Source organism: Numida meleagris, chromosome Z, assembly GCF_002078875.1.
Source record: "Numida meleagris isolate 19003 breed g44 Domestic line chromosome Z, NumMel1.0, whole genome shotgun sequence".
In the NCBI taxonomy this organism is placed as follows: Eukaryota; Metazoa; Chordata; class Aves; order Galliformes; family Numididae; genus Numida; species Numida meleagris.
Window position 1 is genome coordinate 13,073,337 of NC_034438.1, and position 20,795 is coordinate 13,094,131.

The following is a 20,795-nucleotide window of genomic DNA, read 5'->3' on the forward strand; positions in this document are numbered from 1 at the left end:
CAAGCATTGCAACTTTCCAGAAATACTCTAATGACAACATTATTTATTTCCATAAAGCCAGCACGCAGCTACTCAAAATAAAAACAAAATAAAGCCAGTATCTTTTATTATCTGAGAGCTCACTATGAATTATTTTTCTAATGGTCTTTTGTGAACATATCTAGACTAAAAAGCTCACTTGCTGTGCTTCCACGCTTTAACATGCAGAAAGCTATTTAAAGTTGGATGACCTGCAGACTGTGGGTGATTTGATGTGAGGGACGTTTCCTTTTGTATCACTTAACGTGCCCAGTACAGCAGCATGGCATACAGCTGGAGCTAGAGAAAAGATGTACTTCAGGTACTGCAGAGCACCCCAGCCTTTTTATTCTCTTATTAGCAAGAGAATCAGTTTCACCTCCCATATGGAGTCACACAGCCACAGTGATGCATGGAAGCGCACATGTGATTTGCTGCATGTGAAGCAAGAAAGTAGGAGTTGGGGAAAACAAGAGATATCTTCTAGTAGCCATGTATAAAACTGAGGGTGAGTATCACCTGGGACTTCGCAGTACTTTCAGCTTTAAAGCATGGAGAGCTGTGTTGTAGCAGTACAGCATCTAGAATATAGCATATGCAGTTATGTCATCATAATTATTCTGTTGTATAAAGCCATCACTTAAACATAGCATATAACACAAAAGGCTTTGAGCTAGGCAGGTCTTACACAAGCCTAGCAGCAAAACCACACAAGAAGCATTTCTGATAAACCACCAAGTAGAGGGCACACTGGCAACTAACTGCAAGCATCTTCTTTCCTTGCCTGCCTTTCAGGCTATTTAAGGCTATTCAGCCTTGGTATTTTTGTACTTCCACTCTCTCGCACACAATTCAGAGGATGCAGTTTGCAGTTTTGACATGTGAATGTCATTTATTTTCCTACCAGCGCTATCTCGCCTAATCCAAGCTGGGCACGTCCCAAAGTCTGCCAGGCATCCCAGGAACGTGGGTTTCTCTGAACAGCCATTTCTGCTGCATGCACTGCTGGGAACATTTCATGTAAAGACATCAGGACCTATGGCAGAAAAATAAGAGGAATAAGTAAACTGAAAACAGAATTAAGTTTTCTGGGATTACTCAAGTAACCACCATTTTTCCTGTATTAAAGACAGTCTCATCTCACCTATCTTTTCACAGTTTAAAGGTCAGTTGCCTATGGCACCTATACTTGCTCTATAGATCATGAAGGGAAACAGGCATGCCACATGATGATTCATCTGAACTGTTTAAGCAATTATCCTAGAAGTAGATTAATTGCTTCTGAAGGCATCCCCTCTCCCTCCCTACAAAATCCCACGTTCTGTAAAAGAGTAACAGAATTGTGGCATTACACCATGGGAAAACATTGAGAATTAAGCACAATAAATAAGCAAGTACTGTTGCAAAACTCGTGAGTTTTATTTTTTTTAATAGAAAATTGAAATCTACCCAGTAAAGTTCCAGTACACGTGATAAAATTATGGAAAAAAAGCATGAAAACAACAGTAAAACAAATGTTACACTTGAGAGAAGGCTTGTTATTGAAGGATGCTTTACTTAGATATGAAGCGATCTACTTAAAAAAATATATAAAATAGTTGTTTCTGAATGTGGAGATCACTTTTATCCAGCACTACAGGTTAGTATAAGCCCGTTACCAAATACCAAAGTATTCTATCCCTTGCTTAGAATCTTCATAACTAAGCCTATAAATCATAGTTAACAACACGTAATGGGGCTCAAAGCTTGTCTTGTTTTTCCAAGACCTCCATGAGATTGGCATGTTACCTGAAGATCTGCATCACTCTGAGATCATGATTTCAGACACCCGCATGCTATGGTGATAGATAACAGTGTACGAAACAATGACAACTGCATTCCAACAGTATGATGAAAATGTTAACCACACAAGTAAGACTCATGTGTGGCTAACCGCTTTCTTCCCAACTGGTCAACCCTCAAGCATGATAAATATCAGAACACAACAGCACTGCTGCTCAAGCATAAAATGCGTTTCACCTTACTATCCTATATTATATCAAACAGATAGGTGTAGAGGAGAATTCAAATTAAAGTATCTTCAATTAATTAATTAACTTTAATTCACAAAGTACTTCCACAGCATTAAGGTAGGTACAGTGAAATAGCCTTACTGCAGAAAGTTAACCCTGCATGCAAGAAATATAGTAAGCGAAATCTCCAGTAAAACCTTTAGATCCATACCTCTGGTGTTTTAATAAGACTTTTTCTGGAGAGTAGTTGTATGGTTTCACTTCAACAGGCTACACACTGGAATTTAAAAATACCTAAAATTGGTTTCACTTCAATTCAACAGGCTACAAACTGGAATACAAAAGTAACTAAAAATTTTTAGGTACGTCCCCCCATAGTAAGTCATGTCATACCATTATCTCCTTTTTTTTTTCCTCAAAAGTTATTAACAACCATGCTTTCTCAGTAAAAAAAATAAAACTGTAATGGGCACTACGTATTTTTCCAAAACTTTCAGTTCATCTGCATTTTTGTGTGCACCTTCTTCTGTCTGAAGCAGATCCGTGAACAGAGTCAAAGAGTTACTGGCGGAGAGGTGTACATCTCACCAAGATTAAGTGATTCTGCACTGCTCAACTGGTTTTTACATTCATCTCTTAATCCATTCATTCTCATAACAGAAGATAAACCCAAGTATATAATCACTTGAATAATTTTATATATTTCAGAGTGTTTGGTATTTCTTACAAGTACTTCTTACTGCAACTCCAAAACATCATTATAAATATTTAGGATATATTTTGTAGTTTTGAATGAATTTTACTGCCTTATCTACTGATCTAATAATAATGCAAGACAATTACTCCACTTACATCTATTTAAAACTCCTGTGTGTGCTAATTTAGATAGCTGCTTTAAAAGCGCTCTTCCAAATCATGATGGTAAGCACTGTGCTAGTAGCAACTACGGCATCAGTTTCTCAAGTTACATACAAACCAATTTGAATGTACATGCCCTCTATCCAGCACAAGCACATTTTTCAGTTATTAATAAAGGGACACAGCTACACTTACCAGTCATTACAGATGAATAAACTTAATGCACATTATTTTCATGCCATTTTATTTTCAGACAAAAAGTCCATCAAAATGAACATACAATGGCAAACCTGAATGTGTGCAGCTTTGTTTTGGGTTACTCTAGCTGCGGCATTACCGTGAATTTAATATAACAGACTGCACACAAATTCATTTTATCGTCATTTTAATAATCTTTATTTTTTGGTTCCTTTTATTTATCTCTTTTTTGATTAAGGCACTCCGAGTTGGTCAAACATGATATTAGCATAATGGTCTACCTTTCTGCTTCTCATTAAGATGTTTCTAGTCTTTGATCATTCCAGTCCATGTGCCTGAAATACTTGAGAAGGTCTATGATCATCTGTTCCTTCAGTTGTGCAGCTGAAACAGGAATCTGACAACCATTAGCAGTCCTTACACCTGACAGTATTAGAGTGCTTCCTGCTAATCTTACCTCTTAATTTTATCTCCTCATTGTTACAGTCAGTTGTTATATTAAGATGTTTGGTTATACTTTAACTTCACTAACTGTTTTGAAATAATTCTTCTGAAGAAAACAGAAAAACTCATCCCCAAAGACTCCCCCCAAAATAAGCACTCTTTGATTTGGTTAGTTCCTTTCAGAAGAAACTCCTCCTCCTGCTGAAAATGTGTCTTGTTGGGAATTCTTGTCTGAATCCAGACACTTAAAATTAGAATACATTATCAGCAGCTTTGTGTAACCTCTTTTGGTTCAGGTTTTACTCACACATATTTCAATGGTGGGATTTTTTTTGATAGTAGAGATGAATAATTGTCACTCTTTGCTAGTCACTTCCACAAAAACTCATACATCAAGTGAACCCCTGCTGTGGGCAGTGTTGCCACCTACTAGATCATGCTGCCCAGGACCCCATCCAGTTTGGCACTGAACACCTCCAGGGATGAGTTCACTGACTGTAGAAGTCATGTTAGCCAAAGGTCTGATCCAGCAAACAGATTCCAGTGGAGCCAGGAAAAACTTAATACCTACATCTCTCTCATTTTTTCTTTCTATATTTTGTCATGGACAGGTGCGCAGCAGCAGTCACCCTCCAACTCATAACCACAAACTGATCCTTTACCATCGAGACAGTTTCCAACTAACTGCCAGACATGTAGACCTTCTATTAACCTAAATTTCATATGCTGTAACATAAACATATAATTACTAAAGGTCATGCATCTACTAGATATAAAGTAGCAATTATTAGCTAATTTGTTATAACCTAAACTAGGGATTATGAAATCTGTCCATTTCTTAGGACACTTATCACGTTTTTATGTATGAAGAGAGATGAGTGGAAGTTGAAATTATTTCTTCACTGAGCAATGGATTTCTTAATCTTTAAGAACAGGGGTTGGAATGATTTAAATAATGGACTTGGCCTATAAAAGAGATACGCAGCAGAAATCCTGATCCTGTTCACTGTATGCAAATTGAGGACACTGTGTTGTACAGAAAGTAGATCAGACAACTGATAAACAGCCAAAACGCTTACTCAATTGAGAACTCTTTTGTTGTTGTTGTTTTCATTTGTATTCAGTCATTGTGTATTCACAAATATCTAAAAACAACTGTATTGTGTACTTTGGGATACCTTTAAGAATGTATTAAGTTACTGGAAAAAAAACAACCATAGATCCATGTTTCCCCACTCCCCCCAATACTAAACCATGCAGATTCAGTGTCCCAAAAAAAACAGAAGGAATGCTGTCATAGTTTCATGGCATGTTTGAGAATTTGTTATCTGAGATCTCCACAATACAAGTATCACTGGATGAGCAACATTAGCCACGTGAATTCTCAGGAACCCTACCTGAATTCCAGGAGTGTTCATTACACGTACCACTGCCCTTTGATATCTCTCTTCCCTCAGGAAAGAGTACTGATTGGTCCACTGCACAAAGGCTCAGACCCTAATTCATACACCTCCTTCATATTTTGACTTCTTATAATTCAAATCAGCAGAGAAATAATGCACCAGATGTTTAAGAATTTAGGCCACAGTGAATTTCTTAAAGACTGAATTAATACAGGTGAGCTTCCTACACTCCTTTGAACATGATGCTACTGATCTAATATCAGAATTAACAACAGGAGTCTTTTTTTTTCCAAAATATTTAAATAATAATAGTACATAAACAAACTGCTTGCATAAACATTCACTTGCTGTCCAGTGTTCTCAACAGGGAAGCAGTTAAAGCTGGTAAGGGAAAATGAACTATAGAAACTGAAACGTCTTGCATGAAAAGGAGAACAGTATGTGCACCTCTAACTTCTCTACACATCATAATCATCGTTTTGTAAAGAGATCAAAGAGCAGCTGAGAGCAATGAAAAGAAACTCATCAGCTTTCATGGGTTTTGCACCAAGATTCAGTTGAGCAACTCCACAGATCCCATATGATTTTCTGGAAGTGCACTTACTGCAAACTGTCATTGACAAATGAGAACTTTAAACACTATTTCCGCTCTTCAGAAATTAGGAAAGACGTTTGTCCCACATCAGTCAGGATATATATCTTTTAATCTTTTCCATAAATATTTACAGATTCTTACAATGTCATTAGCTTATTTTTCAGAGCTGCATATTAAACAACAGAGTATATACAACATTACTTTGTTGCTGATAAATCAAATACTGATGAACTGCGAAACTGCTATATAACCCACACTAAAATTATCTTTATAAACCTTACAGAATACATAGATCTTAATGCCCATCCATAACCTTCCATCCCATGTTAAATCTCAAAAAACATGACTTCACAGGGAGATTTTTCTTCAGTGACAGAAAATGAGCAGAGACCATAAAAAATCTCTGCATGTAGTGAAAAGTTACTCTTAACATGAATCACCTCCTCAAGTACATGACTCGCACCAAGACTGGTGGATTTCATAGGCCCTACATACCGGTCAAGCCCTTGCAGAAATTGGTGTTCTTCCAAACTTAGGTACCTAAACTTTCCCATTTAGCTACACAGTAATAGCTTCAGTATTTGTGTTGGTATGATGGATAGGAACAATATACTCAGTCAGAACACAGTATCATTTGAGTATTAACCACAGTACTTTTTGAATGATTTAGGTATTCCTATTTTGGCAAAAACAGGATTTTTACAGCTCACATCAGACATTAAAAATAAGAAGATATCAAATTACACTTTACACTAATCAGCTTCCAGTAAGTATAAGTCATACCACAAATAATATCCCTAACAGTTACTTGTGCATACTAAAGAAATGCTGCTGATTTAAAGATCAAAACAGACGTTTTGTTTAAAAAGATTTAAGAAATAATTTTATGAAGTATACTATTTTGTACATAAGCTTATCTTCTATTACACCATGAATAAGAATATATTATGGAACAACAAATAGTGAATCCAAAGAGAAACAGCGAAACTTCCCAGCTGTGCTCCGTTCTTTAGCAAAGAGAGCAAAGTTCACGTTGAAAGTAAAAATCCAGATTCCCTTATTAGAATCATAGAATCCTTAGAGTTGGATGGAACCTTTAAAGACCATCTAGTCCAACTCCCCTGCAATGAACAGAGGCATTTACAGCTAGATCAGGTTGCTCAGAGACTGGTCTAGCCTGACCTTGCAAGTCTCCAGGGATGGGGCATCCACCACCTCTCTGGGCAACCTGTTTCAGTGCCTCACCATCCTCACTGTAAAAGACTTTCTCCTTATATCCAACAAAAATCTCCCCTCTTTAAGTTTGAAACCATTTCCCCTTGTCCTATCACCACAGACCCCGCTAAAGCGTCTGTCCCCTTCTTTCCTGCTGCTCCCCTTTAGATACTGAAAGGCTGCTCTCAGGTCACCTCGGAGCCTTCTTCTGGCTGAACAGCCCCAGCTCTCTCAGCCTGTCCTCACAGGAGAGGCGTTCCATCCCTTGAATCATTTTTGTGCCTCTCCTCTGGACGTGCTCCAACAGGTCTATGTCTCTCTTGTACCAAGGACTCCACATGTGGATGCAGTATTCCAGGTGAGGCCTCACCAGCACAAAGTAGAAGGGCAGGATCACCTCGCTCACCCTGCTGGCCACACTGCTTTTGATGCAGCCCAGGATACAGCTGGCTTTCTGGGCTGCGAGGGCACACTGCTGGCTCGTGTCCATGTTGTTCTTCTTTCAAGTTTTGCTCCTCTCCAACAGTATCATTAAGTGAAGAAATTTTACAAAACCCAGTCACAATCATTCAGCTGATTTTTGAGTCCTTCCTAGTGAGCCAGAAAGCCGTGTGCCCTCTTCCACCAAGTCACCCACAGATACCTTGGCCATTTAGCTTTAGTACCAGGACTGAGTGCGACAAGTACACAATCACACCAATGTTATTTTTTGCAGCTATAGTACCAACTAAATGATGCTGTGATGCTGTAGTAAGCATTTGTTTGCATAGGTTACACAGCACACTAGTCCAAATCCTGATGAGCTAACAATTCCCTATTCTCCTCTTATTTACGGTGTGAAAATATTTTTTAAAGAAATTCAAATTGCAAAAATAATGGCTACTGCAAGAACACCCTGCTTGAAAGAACCAGCATCAGAGCACTTGAACCATTTCTACCCAAACTAGAAGAAATCCTACTAGGTATCTGCTTCATTCAAATGAGAATTAAATTTTTATCTATAGTAAAAAAAAAATTGGGGTTCTTTAAAGGAATATCTTTACTAGGAGAATAAAAAAAATAAATGCACAAACGCACAACTACATAAGTTAACAACCTTTACAGCTACATGGAAAACTGCTAACTGAAGCAGAATTATATTATACAGTCTCCTCCAACAGAAGAGTGAAGGTCATTAAGTAAATCTATTAAATGGAAAGTTCAAAATAGACAGAAGGAAGCAATTCTTCATGCAGCGCATAATTAAGATTTGGAACTCCTTACCACATAGCTCTGTGAATGCTAAAAATTTACATGAGATCTGAAAGTGATGAGACAAACATTGATGAATAAAATCTTTTAAGCACTTCAAAACATAAAGAATCCCACAACCAAAGATTGCTGGAGGCTGGAAAAAGTATTGCTTCTTCCATTTATATGATTCTTACCAAGCCATTCCCTATTGAATATGGTCAAGATACTACACTAGACAAATCTTTCACTTAAGATAGCATTGTTATAAAGGTATCAAAGTATGAATAAGTGTTTAATGGAGCTTTACACTTTTTAAGATGTTATGGCATCATATAACTGCAGAATTATATAGGAGTCTAGAACTTAAATCATACTGAAGATCTGTAAATGCTAATATGGTATCTGAAGAAAATGTAAATCTGATCCAAAACGTGCCCAAGTTATGGGGACCTACCACTGTAAAGTTCCCACAAGGTTTGAACAACATACATATGAGGAAATGCATTGATATTTTTTAGATAAAAGTTAGAAGAAACTATTGACTACAAATCTAGTCCAATGAGAAAGCAGGGAGAACAAATGCCCGCTCTTTCAGCATCCTTTACGATACGGAATGATTGAACTGTACTAGAAAAACATCTGCAGTTTCAAGTAAAAACTTCTGAATCTTAATACCAGCATCATTGAAATTAATCATAGAATGGCTTAGTTTGGAAGGGACCTTAAAAATCATCAATCTCCAACTCCCTGCCACAGGCAGGGCTACCAGTCATCAGATTAGGCCAGGCCAAAATATTAAAATGGCTTTCCTTTTGAACATCTTTAAGTGGATCAAGGGGGAGAACATTGTCCCTCTAGATAAAACTCTGCTGGGGCACATCCCAGGATTTCTGGGTTCACCCTTTTATGAATTGGCGGCCATAGTTGAAAAATGGGGTCCTCTGCAGGATAGTGGAAATATTTCTCAATTCCTATTTGGCATGGCAAAATATTTCTATGGATTAGATAAAGATATCCTAATTATAAAGGAACGCCTACTGGCTGTGTCCAGTGTAGCATGGCCACTATTAATGGCACTGAATTCCGCAGAACTTTCAAATAGTACTTTAGAAAATGAGAACCAATTACTGCATGATCGCACTGAGAAACTCGAGCAAGAGTTCGGTCTACTGACAGGGAAAAAATCAAGTTTAACTTTCCCTTTAAAGCAAATACAGAATATCGCATTGGAAAATACTCAGCCCCTGAACCAGTAGACCTGGGTAATCCGACAGAAAAAATCTCAAGATCGGATCTCAAAGCCCACTTGAAGTGTATCCCTTCGAGATCCGACCTGTAGCGATGTAAAAAACAAAAAAGGTACGGCCTGTACCTTGCTGTGGAAGGCAGATCTCCCTGGTACCACCTGGTACCACTGAAACATCTGTATTACTCCCCATGAGTCTTTTGAGTCTCTAGGATCACCAGCAAGAGTGAAATGTCATCGGAGCGTTCCAGTGTCGCTGTGAGATCGAGTATGACACCCGGTGATGGCCTATGTGGGACTGGTGGAGCATGAGACGGACCTGCACCATACCTTTCCCATCACATTGATCTTTCTGATCGCTACAGGTGTCATGTGAGGCCCTGCTCACTCCTGTTAGAACAGTCTTTATAAATGCGAAGACATACTCAACACTGCTACTTTGCATCTTCCCTAAAGCCTAGTAAGCCATGACCTACAAACATAATAAAATACAGGTGACATTTTCAGAAGCTTGGCAAGTGTTTTGTTCCCATTCATGTCAACTACAACATTATTTTCTTAAAGGAAGAAGAATAAAAACAAATAAAAAAGTAGAAAAAATGTGACAGGAAAGATGGACAATATTCTTTACCAACTAAAATAAGAAATGCAGCTTTTACAGGTATTAAACACAGGAAAACAACATGATAAGAAATCTGAAGCCACACATTCCTTGTTCTCATTCTTAACCCAATCTTAAAACATTTTTGTAGAACAGCATCTTTATTTAATATGGAGGGGTAAAAGTACTCTTGTATCTTGTCATACAGATAGAGACAAGAATTTCCCTGTCCAAACAAAAGAACAGAACCTGGCACTTTTGCCATCTAAGCTACATAAAGAAATCACAAGCTGGTGCCATAACTTTAGTGAGGTGTTGATGGATGCAAGCCTTAGGCTTTGATGAATTGAGATCATAATTCTACTTCAATTAATGCTCTTTTCCAAGACAAACTTATCTATCCCATCACTGGTTACAGTCAACATGAGTTTATGAGCGGAAAGTCCTCTTTAACCAACTTAATCTCATTTTAAGACAAAGTTACCCATCCACAGTTGCTCCCCTGATCCAAGTAAGACAGCTGATGTAATCTTCTTGGATTTCAGCACAGCTTTCAATACTGTCTCACAGTATCCTTCTAGACAAAATGTCCAGTATACAGCTAGACAAAAATACAATGTGATGGGTAAAAAACTGGCTGATGAGTTGAGCTCAAAGGGTTTGGTAAATTACTTTTACTACTTACTTTTACTATTTATTTACTATTTATTTATATTGGCACTGGAATGGGCTGCCCAGGGAGGTGGTGGAGTCACCGTCCCTGGAGGTGTTCAAGAAACATTTAGATATGGTGTTGAGAGACATGGTTTAGTGGGGTTATTGGTGGTAGGTGGATGGTTGGACTGGATGATCTTGTAGATCTTTTCCAATCTAGCTAATTCTATGATTCTATGATTCTAAATATGGTTATATCAGGCTGGCAGCCAGTTCCATAGGGCTCCATACTGGAGCCAGTTTTCTTCAAGGTGTATATAAAGGCACATTAAGCAAGTTAGCAGATAACACTACATTGGGAGGATCTTTTGATTCCACTGAGGGTAAAGAGGCCTTGCAGAGAGATCTTGATGATTAGAGGGCTAGGCAATCACCAACTGTAAGAAGTTCATCCTAATTCACATCCTAACAAAGATGTTACTTACTGTGATTGGCTGGGATATAACACATTTTTAATTCCTACTATAAGGTACTCTGTTGTGAAGAAATTGACATCCTAAACTTTTGCTGTAGTCCATCCATACATCAATTTCACATTGCTGGACAGTATCTAGTAATGATCACAGTTGTTTATTTATGAATGCCTAAACTGATAAAGAATTGTCATGATTTACCTGTGATTTCATCTCATAAAGTGTAGCATCCTCTGGAGTTAACTGAAGTGCTTCATCCCACTTTTGAATAGCCTCCCGGTACCTGCAATTACAACAACATTACAGTCTCAGCGTGATACTACACTTAGAGAAGACTTAAATCTTAAGTATTTCTATTTTTAAAGTTGACGTTGTCTTATTTAAAAAGTCACAGCACCACATTAATACTAATGATTTTTCTAGCCATTTCCCAATAAAACATGTTGAATTTCTTTAAGGAATTGGGTATTTGTTCTGGTAAAAAAGAAATGGAGTGCAAGTAGTACTGCACAAGGGGCCTTAAGTGAGTGTAAAGGTTAAAATGGAAACTTGTGTCAACCTAAACCTAAAATTCTTGAATTGAATCCAGTTCCCCTCATTGTCAAAAATCATCCTCAGCCAGGTATAAAAAAAAAATGTAGTCTGAACTGAATATGCCTTGCTACAGTCATCATTTAAAATTTCTTTTCATCCTCAAAAGCTACTTAACACTGAAGTTACCCTCTTGCATTTCTATATTCTGATAGAGAGTAAAATACAGAAGTTTGAGTAACTTCAGTATACAGGGGTAGAGTAAGTAGAAAGTAAACAAGTATCCCAAAATAACTCTTATTTGAGAAGAGATACAGTTGTTCTGTAATATGCTATCCTCCCCTAGAAAAAACGAAGTGAATTTGCCAACAGGTCTTTTTCTTGAGCAAAGAGGTGAAACTTGGACAAGTACATACTAAGTTTCAAACCACACTGAAGAACTGTAACAGCATAATAAAACAGTTACTGGAGTGCAGTCTTCAATCCATAAAGACAACCTCATATTAATAACATCAGTGCCACTGTTGAATGCTGTAAATTCAGACATTAATTTGTCAGTAAAATACCCAACCTGTGAGCTTCAGAAAGACCAATCTGAGAGAAATTAAGACAGAATGCGAGAACCACTTTCTAGGCCTGAGAACACATCAGAAAAAGACTGAAGAAGGAATATTTGCCTGCAGGTATATGATGAACCATCTGCTCAAAAAAACTGATTGCTTACAACTGTCTTAAAGTGTGGAGATATCCATACAGCTATGAAACACTGACCTTTCCCGTTCCATACATTTCCCTAAGAAAAAAGTATGACAAAACAGGACCATTTTATCCTTTTACAAATACTCAGGGAAAAAGTGTTTCTGCTGTTTCAGGAAAAACTAGGGATACTGTTCTTAAGAGAAACTGAGCTATGCTGCTTGCTCCAGTGATGCGAACTTAGGAAAGAAAATCTTTTCAATATAGTTCTTTAATCAAATAATTTTCTGCCTCATTCTTCTGAAGGAGAAGATTATATACTATATTAAATATCAGATGCCCTACAGAAGAAAGTTGCCTGGGGATATAAAATACAGTTGTAAAGTCAGTGCTCCAGTAAAAGTTTTATGGAAACCATAAACCTTGGCTGACATAAGAAGTGAGCTTACACAAGGTAGTGTTCCTAAATTAAAAAAGTAAAACCTGATCGTTTTTTTAGGAATAGAACTTCAAAATAAATATACATACTCTGAGTTTAATTAACACAAATTTAATGAATATTTCATGTGTTATTCCCATTTCATCTCAGAATGTAAGTAGAGAGTAAGGAAGAGAATTTTAGCTTAATGCTATTCCATTCATCTTAATGCTGATCACAAGCGTAACCAAACTCCTTACAATGTGTCTGCTACGGAACAAGAGCACACATATTCAGAACACAGATGTGCTGTGGCAGAGCTGATTTGCAGTAACATGTATTCGAATCTTAAAACCTTAAAACAAAAAGAGAGATGAAACCTAGTACTTAAAATAATTTGCATCAAAAATAACTTGTATCAGAAACAAGAATGAGATTCAAAATCCCAAGATCCATCCACTTGTGATGTTTTAAACATTTTTTAGAAACCTCTGATGTTTAATCAGAGAGGGGTATTGTCCCGAGCACCACTAGGCTGAACACATCCTGGCTGGAAAGCAGACTTGCAGAAAAAAGATCTGTGGGTCCTGGTGGCCAACAAACTGGCTATGAGCCAGCAATGTGCCCTCATGGCAAAGAAGTCCAACAGCATTGCAGGCTGCTTTAGCATCACCACCTAAGGGAGGTGATGTTTCTCACCTTTGGTTAGCCAGAGCTCTGGAATGCCAGGTCCAGTTCTGGGTTGCCAAGGAGGAGAGAAACATGCACAGACCAGAGCAAATCCAGCCACAAACAAGTTTAAGGTCTTGGAACTTCTATACATACAAGGAGAGGCAAAAAAGAGCTGACACTGCCACCCGGAGAAGAAAAGGTTAAGGGGTATATTAACAATTCATAGTGAGTCAGAAGTGAGGGGCAGGATTAAAGAACACAGAGACAAGACTCTTCTCATCAGTGCCCAGTGAGAACAAGAGGCAAAGGGCACAAACTGAAACACAGAGAAAAACTATTATTATAAAGGGATCCTGAATATTGGAACAGGTTGTTCACAGAGGTGGTAGATTGTCCACCACTGAAGATATCCAAAATCCAAATGGACAAGATCCTGAAAAACATGCTCTTGTTGACCATGCTTAGAGTTGAAATCAGAGGAGAAAAATGTTCTGGGGTTTTTTAGTATTGTATGATTCTGTATGATCAGCGATCTCAGTGACACATGGCCTAAGAGGACAAATGACCATCTCAACTGAAAAAAAAAACAGAACAACAAAATTCAATGTTACAAAAAATAGAGCTATTAATTTTTACTTGGCTGGGACTGCTATTAAAGCTTATATACCATAACAATGAGGAAGTCACAGAACATTCATAATTGGTACACACTGCTCTTACAGAAAATCGAAGTAAGATTTCCAGCAAAAGTAAAATCCCAACCTATGTATACATTGTAACTAAGCACCTAAGCTCCAATAATATAAAGCTTTTTTAAGAAAAGACTTATATTTTGAGGTTTTGAATTATTATTTATGGGAGTACTAGGATACAGTATATTGAATTTTATCTACCCACCATTATTTAAATCGAATAGCATGTCTCACTACAATGGAAAAAGATAAGCAATTTTCAACAGAACGTAGACATTACTTCCTTCATTGAAATGCCAAAGAAAGAAGAAATCACTGAAAACTGGATACATTAGGGATGATTTCAGATACCAGACTTGATGGATCTTGCCAATTTTATTTAACAAGACATGAAATCCCACAGCTCCCTGGAGCACTAAAACTTCTCTCTTCAGACATGCTACTGACCATCTGTGAGCTATACAGACTTGGCAGATTTTTGTACAGCTTGCTGAAGTTACAAACTTATCCCATAATGACACTTCACTTTCTCAACAAAACTTTTTGGAAAACAGGATCTCTTGAACTCCTAAACAAAATGATTATACCAATTTGTTGTTTCATAAAAATGTATTTAATTGGAAGCTTCTGGATAAACAAACAAGCAGCAAAAAGTAACACTTGATTCAAATTACCTATACGAGATCATACAGGATCTAGAGTTCTGCCAGCCTGACAGGCTTGCCACATTTGGTACGTCAGGCATGAATTGAGACAGGACACATGCAGAATAACACTGAAAACATTTGAAGATAAACTGAAGAGATGTAGCAAATTCAGGCAAAATGAGACAGCCCTGCAGGAAAAGACACGTCACTGAAGTGCCATGTCAGCAGAAAAAAAAGAGGTAACAACTCCTGGGAATTCTTATAGAGCTGGAGGAACTCCTGCAATCAGATGTTTCAGAAGGATGAGGACAAACATGGTTAGACAAGGCAAGAGGAAAACAGATTTCAAAAAAAGAATACGGCTACTTATCAAGCACTTTCACCACATCGCAGAGGATGAAGGTGACTGGTCTGTGGTCATTAGAAACACAAGCAAGACCAATTTTAATCTAATGCTTGGCAAAATTCAACAGGCTTTGCTGGAAGCTAGAGGAAAAGAACATCAGTCAGTAACAATACAGAGTAAATAAAACAGAAAAGGGAGGAAAATGTAAAGGAAAAAAAAGCTGATCACAGGAACAGACTTCCAAGGTAGTTGATGATGCAGCACTGCATGATGGAAAAGAAGACTCAAAGCATAAATGAAGAAGGAACCTCAAAAGTAAACTTCACAAAATCATTATGCGCTTTTTTTTTTAATTACAGATAATTCTACACCAACAAATCGCTGCTTTACAGTGTAACTTTTTTATGGTAAATAGTGTGCCCTGTATTACCTGTGACTGTCAAGGCAGTAAGCTAAAACTGCCCACTTTACTATCTGATGGAGCTTCCAGTACTCTTTTTTGGTTCATTTAATAGGCTTATTTCAGCGTGGTCACACTAATTACAACAGGTAAAGATGTACATGACAGTTCTTCAGTGGCAACTGACCACATACAAGTTTTTACCCCACAGTAAACAACAGAAAAATGCAAACAGGCTTGCTGTAACTGCCATTCAAGTAGGTAAATTATATTGAACTTAACACTGCAGAAAACAGCATGCACACAGCTGATGTCCATATTTCAATGCATAATTGTTCTCAAAGTTCATATTCTTGCACATATTAGACCCTTGATATCAGGTCACATAGCCCAAATAGTGAAAAAAGTCAGATTTATACACAATTAAATAGCTCCACGAATTCTTCAGAGAGATGTATCTCTCAAGAATTTCCAATGAAGAGCAGATGGGAAACACCATTTCACCAAATGCCAAAAACGATTACCATCCATCACCACACTAAACTACAAGATGAGGTTTTCAGTGTGAGTTCAATCTCAATTTCTTAAGTTGTATTTCATCCACACACATGCCTATGGACACTCCTTATTTCCACTATTAGGCAACTAAAACTACTTTTGACAAAGAAAACCTACTAAATCCAATACTGGAGATAGGTATTCCTGTAGCTAATACCTACAAGTGAAAATCATATAATCCAAGATTCTGGTATGATCCCTGAGAGACATCCTCACTCATGTGGGAAAAACATTTAATTTCCTCAAGTACAATATGAAAAAGTAGTCTTATCAGAAATCATTCATTACTAACATCATGACTATTTTATTGTTTTGAGGTGCAGGAATGGAAAATACAGCAGACAATTATTTTAACAATAAATGACAGGAGTTATAGCAACAAACTGAAAATACTAGATAATAATGGAGGTAATCATTGTCTAGACTTGACAATCTGTCATAAAATGTTTTTCATAAAAACATTTTCTATTTAAGTCACCCCTCCACCATACATCCCAGAGGCACCCTAGGCACTGACTTCCTGCTAATCACAAAGACTTCTCTATCTTAGTAAATGACCCCCAAAAATATTCCAGTGAGCCCAAATAACTAATGTTACTTGACAAGTTCAGGCTGATTTTAATAGTTGTGGTAGTATTCAGAAATCCATAGTGTAATTTTGAAAACAAGAACGGTCAATAGCAGAAGTTCTCCACAAGCTACTACCTTATACACCAGAACGTTATTCTGAGTGGGTGCACAGAACTGGAATAACTTATTATGCTTCCTTTAAGTCAGTGGTGGTTTTGCTGGTTTAGTTCTGTCATGAAAACCACAAGACCCTACTGTCCAACTGCGTATCTTATTAACTAAAGAAACATTAACAGATGGACAGCAGTGTCTGCAGTGCTGGTATATAATAATGAAAATATAACCACAGAAAAATCTGCTACAGTAACAATAAACATTTAAACTTAAGGATTCAAAAGGAAATAAGCTATTTCTAGCTTAAACACCTCAAGGAACACTCTGCAAGGTCCAGAATCTGTTTTGCAACCATCTACAAACACAGAATATTTCATTAAATCCCAGCCTTGTCATTTAATATTGCATGATTAAAATCAAAATAACATCACTGGTGGAGCTCCCCTCCCTATGGTTATTTATGAGATGAGCGGACATGGCATTAAGGGGCATGGTCTAGTGATGGGACTCAATAGGTCATGTCGATGGCTGCACCTCATCAGGTTGAAAGTCTTTTCTGAGTAGATGATTCCGTGATTTTATGGGTGACAGCTCTGCAGGAAGCCAAAATAAATTATGATAAACAGAAACAGAAATTAGGTTGACACACAGAAATTCAAACTAAGAACAGGAATACAATGCAATACAATACCTGCTATTTCATAATTATTTAAGCAATAACGGGCCACAGTAACCTTATAAGCTTCGCTGTAGAAGGAACTGCATAGCTAAGGTAAAACCAATTAACTACTTTAGTATCCCTAAACAAAAACTGCAAATTAATACAAGTATCAGAACTTGAAATACTTCTAAAATATTTTAATACTCAGGTAATGCAGCAACATATTTTATTGCTAAATTGAGATTGTAAAAACAAAGCTTCAGTTCCTCAAAACAGCTTCAACAGCGCTTCCTGTGAAAGCAACAGGAAGAAAAACATAGAAGAAAAACTGTTGTGCTATATTTAAAGCAATAGTTGCATTCTGGCCTTAATTGTGAGTTATTTGTTCAGATTATCCTTTAAAAACATAGTAGCAGACCTAGAATGATTGATGCTATCTGTTTTCTTCTTTGTTCAGCAGTCATTTAATTCTCCTAACCTTTCAAATATTTCTCTACAAACAACAGCTCTATCTCCCACTCTTCATGTTATGGTCCTACTGGTTCTCACAACTTAGTCATGAGAACCAGGACAAAGTCAAATGCTGTTCACAGCACCAAAAAAAAATCCATCAAAAAAACCCAAGGTAAATAAAATAACAGCATTTCTCTACCTTTCTCTTAACTGACTTATTACCAAAATTATATGCTTGAGGGTGAGATATCACCCTCACTACAAGAAAGACATGTAGGCTCTGGAGTGTATCCAAAGAAGGGCAATGACGCTGGTGAAGGATCTGGAGCACAAGTCTTACAGGAAGCTGCTGAGGAAACTGGGACTGTTTAGTCCCAAGGAAGCTCAGGGGAGACCCTATCCCTCTCTACAATGGCCCAAAAGGAGACTGTAGTGACATGGGGTGTCAGTCTGGTCTTACAGGTAACTAGTGATAGCACAAGAGGAAATGATCTTAAGTTGCACTAGGAGTGCTTCAGACTGAATATTAGGAAAAATGTTTTCTAAGAAGGGGTGGTCAGGCACTGGAACAGGCTGCTCAGGAAGGTGGTGGAGTCACCATCCCTGGAGGTGTTCAAGAAAAGCACAGACGTAGCACTGCATGACATGGTTAGAGGGCATGGTGGTAGTGGGTTGATGAGCGGACTGGATGATCCTAGAGGTCTTTTCCAAGCATAATGATTCTTTGATTATACAGTGCAGATACACAAAAACCAACAATATTCAGTCTGTTCACATTCTGCATAGAGCAGATGCATTTATCTAGATGATATGCTCTTGTTACTTGTACCAAATAATGTAATTCCCCTTATTGGTTTTTCTTCTGGACTCTCTACAATGTTTGTTGATATCGATATTACAGAGTAACACTTACAGAAGCTATACACAAAAGCAAACATAAGTGAATTAAGATAGGTGAAATATGTAATTCTCCATGGTATTTTGAGACTTATAGAGGGCAATTACAATTTATGATTCATTAAAGGATCTGTAAATTAAGTAGGCAGGCACCCTTTAACTCTCGCAATATAAATAAAAAGATAATAAAGTATTGATATAAAATGATTATAGCATCTCAATACAAATACTAGCAAGTAAAAAATACCAATTACCTGAAATAAGTGAAATATTATTTTGCAGTTGTCAGTACACATAGAAAGACATAACATACACAAATATAGATTGTATGTGGGCTGGAGCTATTACTGCTCAAAACCAAAGGAATGCCCCAGATGCTTTCAGATCTCAAGATGACTTGCACATTTACACAAACATCAATTTAAAACAAAAGTGGCAAGCAGAGTGGGGACTCTCACCACCAGCACCTCAGCTACCAGAAGTGGTGAGCCTAAAAGTCATTAGGCAAAAATGTTCAGTAAAGTGGGGAGAAGAGGCAAGCATAAGTTGTGTTCCCATTCCCACCAGAGAATTGAAGTAACTAAAAACACAGTATGTTTCTACTGATGAGCAGCCTCACAAGAAGCCACAGATTCAGATTTATGATTTTTTTGGCAATGTAATTTTGCACACATGTAAAACTGTCTACTGAGAGAACAGCAGCAAGAAACATTTGAACTACCTCCTTCTATTTTTGTCATAGCACAACATGAGAAGAAAACTAAATTATTAAAGATTCAACAAAAGATTAATATTTCATATGTTTTTATCTACATGGGTTACTGGTAGAAATAATTAAGCCATTTAGTCCACAGTATCTTATGCTTCTGAAGCCTAACTTCTAAAATAAACTCTTTTCTCATTTTATGACTCAAATTCCATGCCCTACACCTAGAGGTGAACACACACACAAGGAACATCTTGAGCTCTGGAATGATTCCCTGCCAATTAAACTACCCATGGATTTACAATATAATTTCAGAAAGGGACATGACAGCAGACATGAATTTGCTTAGATCACCAACATAACTAACTAAAAGACCTCTCTTCTGAAGAGAAAAAGTGAAGCGTACAAAGCTTGATACCTTCAACCTTTTATCTGGAGGAAGGATATCTTAATTACAAAAACATGTTGTTTTATATTCCTCACAACTTGATATCTTTAAACATTAGATTGATGTCAACGATTAGATGAACATAATCAAGTCTGAGTGGCAAATGCTTTATCTTTTCTATAAATATATTTCATTTATTTAATGAAAGCTACCATCCACAAATTCAAAATGTGAATGAATTCACTTCAGAATTATTATCACCCTGTTTTGGCTTGTTCTATTTCACATTTTGCTCAGTATTCAAAATTCCAACCTCCCAGTTTCAACGAAGAACCACAATGCTTAGGCACTTTTCTAGTGTTTAAGTGGCAAACTTCTGGTAGTGGGAGACTGCAGGGGTGGCCTCTGTGAGCAGAGTCCAGCAATGCCACATGTCAGACCAGAGCAAGCTCCAGCTGCTCCAAAGGGGACCCACAGCTGCCAGAGCTGAGCCATGAGCGACGCTGGGTGTGCTCTGGGACAGCAGACTGAAGGAAGGGAAAAACTGCTGTGCAACAGGAGCTAGGAGAGAGGAGAGAGAAACTTGAGAGAAGAGCCCTGCAGGCATCAATGGCAGCACAGGAGGTGCTCTGGCGCAGAAAAGAAGGTCCCTGCAACCCAGGAGAACCCCTAGTGGAGCAGCCTGTTCCTTTGCAGCCCATAGGCACTACACAGAGCAGATGTCCACGTGGAGCCATGGAGAAGCCCACAGCGCAGCAGTGGATGCAGGATGAAGGAGGCTGCTCCCCATGGAGAGCCCCTGCAGGAGGCCACAGCTGAGTCCATGGGGAGCAGCCCATGGTGGTGCAGCTGCCACCCACAAGGAGCAGTGCTGGAGCACTACCTGAAGGGTGGGCCCTGTGGTACAGAGTTGTGTTAGGGCAGCGCCTGAAGAGCTGCCATGGGAAGGCCCCAGTGATCTGTTTGGGAAGAATGACATCCTCTGGAAGGGATCCACATGAAGCAGAGGCAGAGTGACCATGGGGGAGCAGACAAAACAGAGTATTTAGGTTGTGTCAGCCACTATTTATCATTCACCCATGCCTCTAAGGGGAAG

The 20,795-nt window shown here is 38.0% G+C and overlaps 1 protein-coding gene across 2 annotated transcripts in view; it reads right to left on the minus strand.

Annotated features, from left to right (window-relative positions):
- Positions 1–20,795, minus strand: part of TTC33 (tetratricopeptide repeat domain 33) — a 39,983-nt gene that overhangs the window by 8,422 nt on the left and 10,766 nt on the right. The window contains exons 3-4 of one of the 2 annotated variants that reach the window (XM_021379821.1): positions 11,152–11,233; positions 923–1,054 (exon numbers count right to left, since the gene is read on the minus strand). In XM_021379821.1, the coding sequence (XP_021235496.1) occupies positions 923–1,054; positions 11,152–11,233 (214 nt within the window). The remainder of the gene's footprint in view (positions 1–922; positions 1,055–11,151; positions 11,234–20,795) is intronic. The other variant, XM_021379822.1, reaches the window with a different exon arrangement.